The 2,884-nt window shown below is 36.2% G+C and overlaps 1 protein-coding gene across 1 annotated transcript in view; it reads left to right on the forward strand.

The window, feature by feature from the left end:
• The first annotated feature begins 2,587 nt into the window (after nt 1–2,587).
• The window catches only part of mmachc (metabolism of cobalamin associated C), an 11,896-nt gene continuing 11,599 nt past the window's right edge, over nt 2,588–2,884 (forward strand). The window contains exon 1 of the mRNA XM_081378607.1: nt 2,588–2,835. Coding sequence (XP_081234733.1) covers nt 2,641–2,835 — 195 coding nt within the window. The 5' untranslated portion in view covers nt 2,588–2,640. The remainder of the gene's footprint in view (nt 2,836–2,884) is intronic.

Below are 2,884 nucleotides of genomic sequence, written 5' to 3' on the forward strand. Positions count from 1 at the left end.
GAAAAGCGAATATACGAACCGTACTATGGAGAAGATTTTGCTCATGAATATTAATTAGGTATGCTCAAGTTGCTACCTGACGTTCCCAAAGCAGAGTTCAACAAAACCTTAATATTAATGAGCAAATTCTTTAATGAGGAAGGAGTTGGCTAAAGGAGTTATGCCTTACGTAAACGGAATTAGAGAGAGAAATTTGTTACAGATATAGGCCTACCCCTGTTTTCACATTCAAGGTTTAAAGGAATAGGCCTATTTCACTTCAAAATGAAAATGCTGTCATCATTTAATCACCCTCAAGTTGTTTCAAACCTGTATGAATTTCTTTCTTCTGCTGAACACAAAAGAAGATATTTTGAAGAATGTCTGTAACCAAACAGTTGATAGACGCAATTGACTTCCATAGTAAGAAAAACAATACTATGGAAGTCAATGGGGTACATCAAATGTTTGGTTACCGACATTCTTCAAAATATCTTCTTTTGTGTTCAGCAGAAGAAAGAAATTCACACAGGTTAACCGTTTGAAACAACTTGAGGGTGATTAAATTATGACAGAATTTTCATTCTGAAGTGAAATATTCCTTTAAGCCTAGCTAGTCAAAATGCATGAGCTGTTTAGCTGAAAGCAACTTGCTTTACGTCAAATAATCTTAAAATACGTCAGTGGCATTTTTTTTTTTCTCAAGATGCACATCAAAAATGTTTTTTTTTCTAAGGCACTTTTATAATCCGACTTCATTTTGAATAGAAATCACTGAACGATTCCTATTGTTTACTTTAAATGGATTTATATGAACCACTGGAAGTTACTAAATGAGAAAGAGAAGAAAAAAGTTTTATGGTAGTTCTTGGCAATATTCACAGTCAATTTCTTATTATTAATGGTTAATTGTCTGTCTTATTTTTATTTATTTTTCCAAAATAAAAAAGTGTACCTGGCTGCATCAGTAACACTTTATAATATGTATACAGTAACAAAGCTCTTATAAACCATTTGCCAATTATAAGTTTATTGTTAATTAATAGTTTATAAACTGTAGTTAATACATTAATAATAGTGAGTTCTTCATTCATTGTCACAGAAAGTGTTATTGTTTAATTAGCTCATATGTAAAGAGTTAGATTGCTTTGTTAACAAGTTATTAACCATAAATAGATCTCACTGTAGATTAGGTCAGAAAATCAGAAATGTCATTAATTAAGTGCTTAAAACCAGCCTTTATTGGACATTACTTATTAGTTTTTAAATGTTCCTTAAAACATGTTTTGAAATGAATCATTAATTGACCTGAATTACTAAACTCATTTTGAGTCTTAACTCTAATTTTGATTTACTTAATTGTTTAGCAGGACTTTCCTTGTGCTGTTTTTAGACACAAAGTATTTTTAATCTTACAGTAAAATCCGGCCTCTAGTTCATAAACGCCAGAGGAGAACTGGCCCCCGACTGAGCCCCCGAATGAGGTGAGGTCACCTGATGGAGTTTTTCGGTTCCTTGCCACAGTTGCCTTTGGCTTGCTCAGTTGGGGATATTTTGGGGATATTTAATTTTAATTTTATCAATCAATAAATTCCATTAGAAACAAACCTTGTTGTATTATTTTAATTTAATACTGTGAAGCTGCTTTGATACAATCTGTATTGTGAAAAGCGCTATACAAATACATTTGACTTGACACAGACATCAATATTCACCTGTGAATCTCAACAACGGTGACAATTATAAAGCATGTTGCAGTGCATTCTGGGTGCCACAAATCAAAACTCATTCATGGCTCCCATCATGCATTGCGGTATGAATTAATTAGGATCTGAATTGCCTTAGCAATTTCCTTTATTCATAATATTTTCTTTTAAGTCTGCTGTTTTATGTGACTGTTTAGTCACTTGTTTTCTAATATTCAGAGATGATCTGTTCATTTGAATATGCTATTTGTCATCATTGCTGAGACTCATACGCTGATTCTTGATGTCTGAGTCTCAGAACACCCATGATGAATCATATTTTTTGAAAAACTTCAAATAATGAATCTGATCATGTCACAACACAGCCTCATCACCTTTTTTCTTTGTTCATTTAAGGGTCATGAGCCCAACTAAAGCAAATACTGATCACCATGATGGTGACTTAAAAATTGTGCTTTTCTCCTTTGTTCTCCTACAGCTCCTTGGTACGATGGCCTTCACCAGTCTCAAAAGTAAGGACTTTGTAGCGAATTTCAGCACGTATATTAAAAACACCTCTACTTGTTTCCGCCCAGTTTCAAACTGGGGACCTTTCGCGTGTGAGGCGAACGTGATAACCACTACACTACAGAAACCTGTCTTCAGGGTGCAGACAGAAATCTTCTGGTGCACGCTTGTTAAAAAGCGTATAAAGGTAAAGCGAGATAAACCCTCCTGGCGTGGCAAACAGTTTAAAGTTTCTGTCAAAACACAGTCACTGTTTCTGCTCGGTTTCGAACCGAGGACCTTTCGCGTGTTAGGCGAACGTGATGACCACTACACTACAGAAACCTCATGGCCCTTTGCATTTTTAAAAAAAGAAAAGAAAACGAGCTGGGTGCGAGGAGCCTGCACCAGACATTACCCTTGCTGAGCATGGTGGCATGTGCGTGGGAGCACATTGACCCAACGTCTCATGGGTACAGCTCGAGTTTCTCTTCATTCACGCATAAATCTTTCGCCTTTTACTAAAGATTTCCGTGGAGGGGAACGTTTGCGAGTTTCTGGTATTTTTGGATGCCCTGCTCACAGCAGAGCTACATGCGTTTGTTCAAAAACAGAGGACTTTTGGCGGCTTGGTCAGAAGAACCGCAGCAGGTTGGGCCAGCAGGTAAGGACTTTGTACAGTTGTACACTTGTTCAAAAGCAACTGAAACGAT

Source organism: Scardinius erythrophthalmus (assembly GCF_964197995.2).
Source record: "Scardinius erythrophthalmus genome assembly, chromosome: 11".
In the NCBI taxonomy this organism is placed as follows: Eukaryota; Metazoa; Chordata; class Actinopteri; order Cypriniformes; family Leuciscidae; genus Scardinius; species Scardinius erythrophthalmus.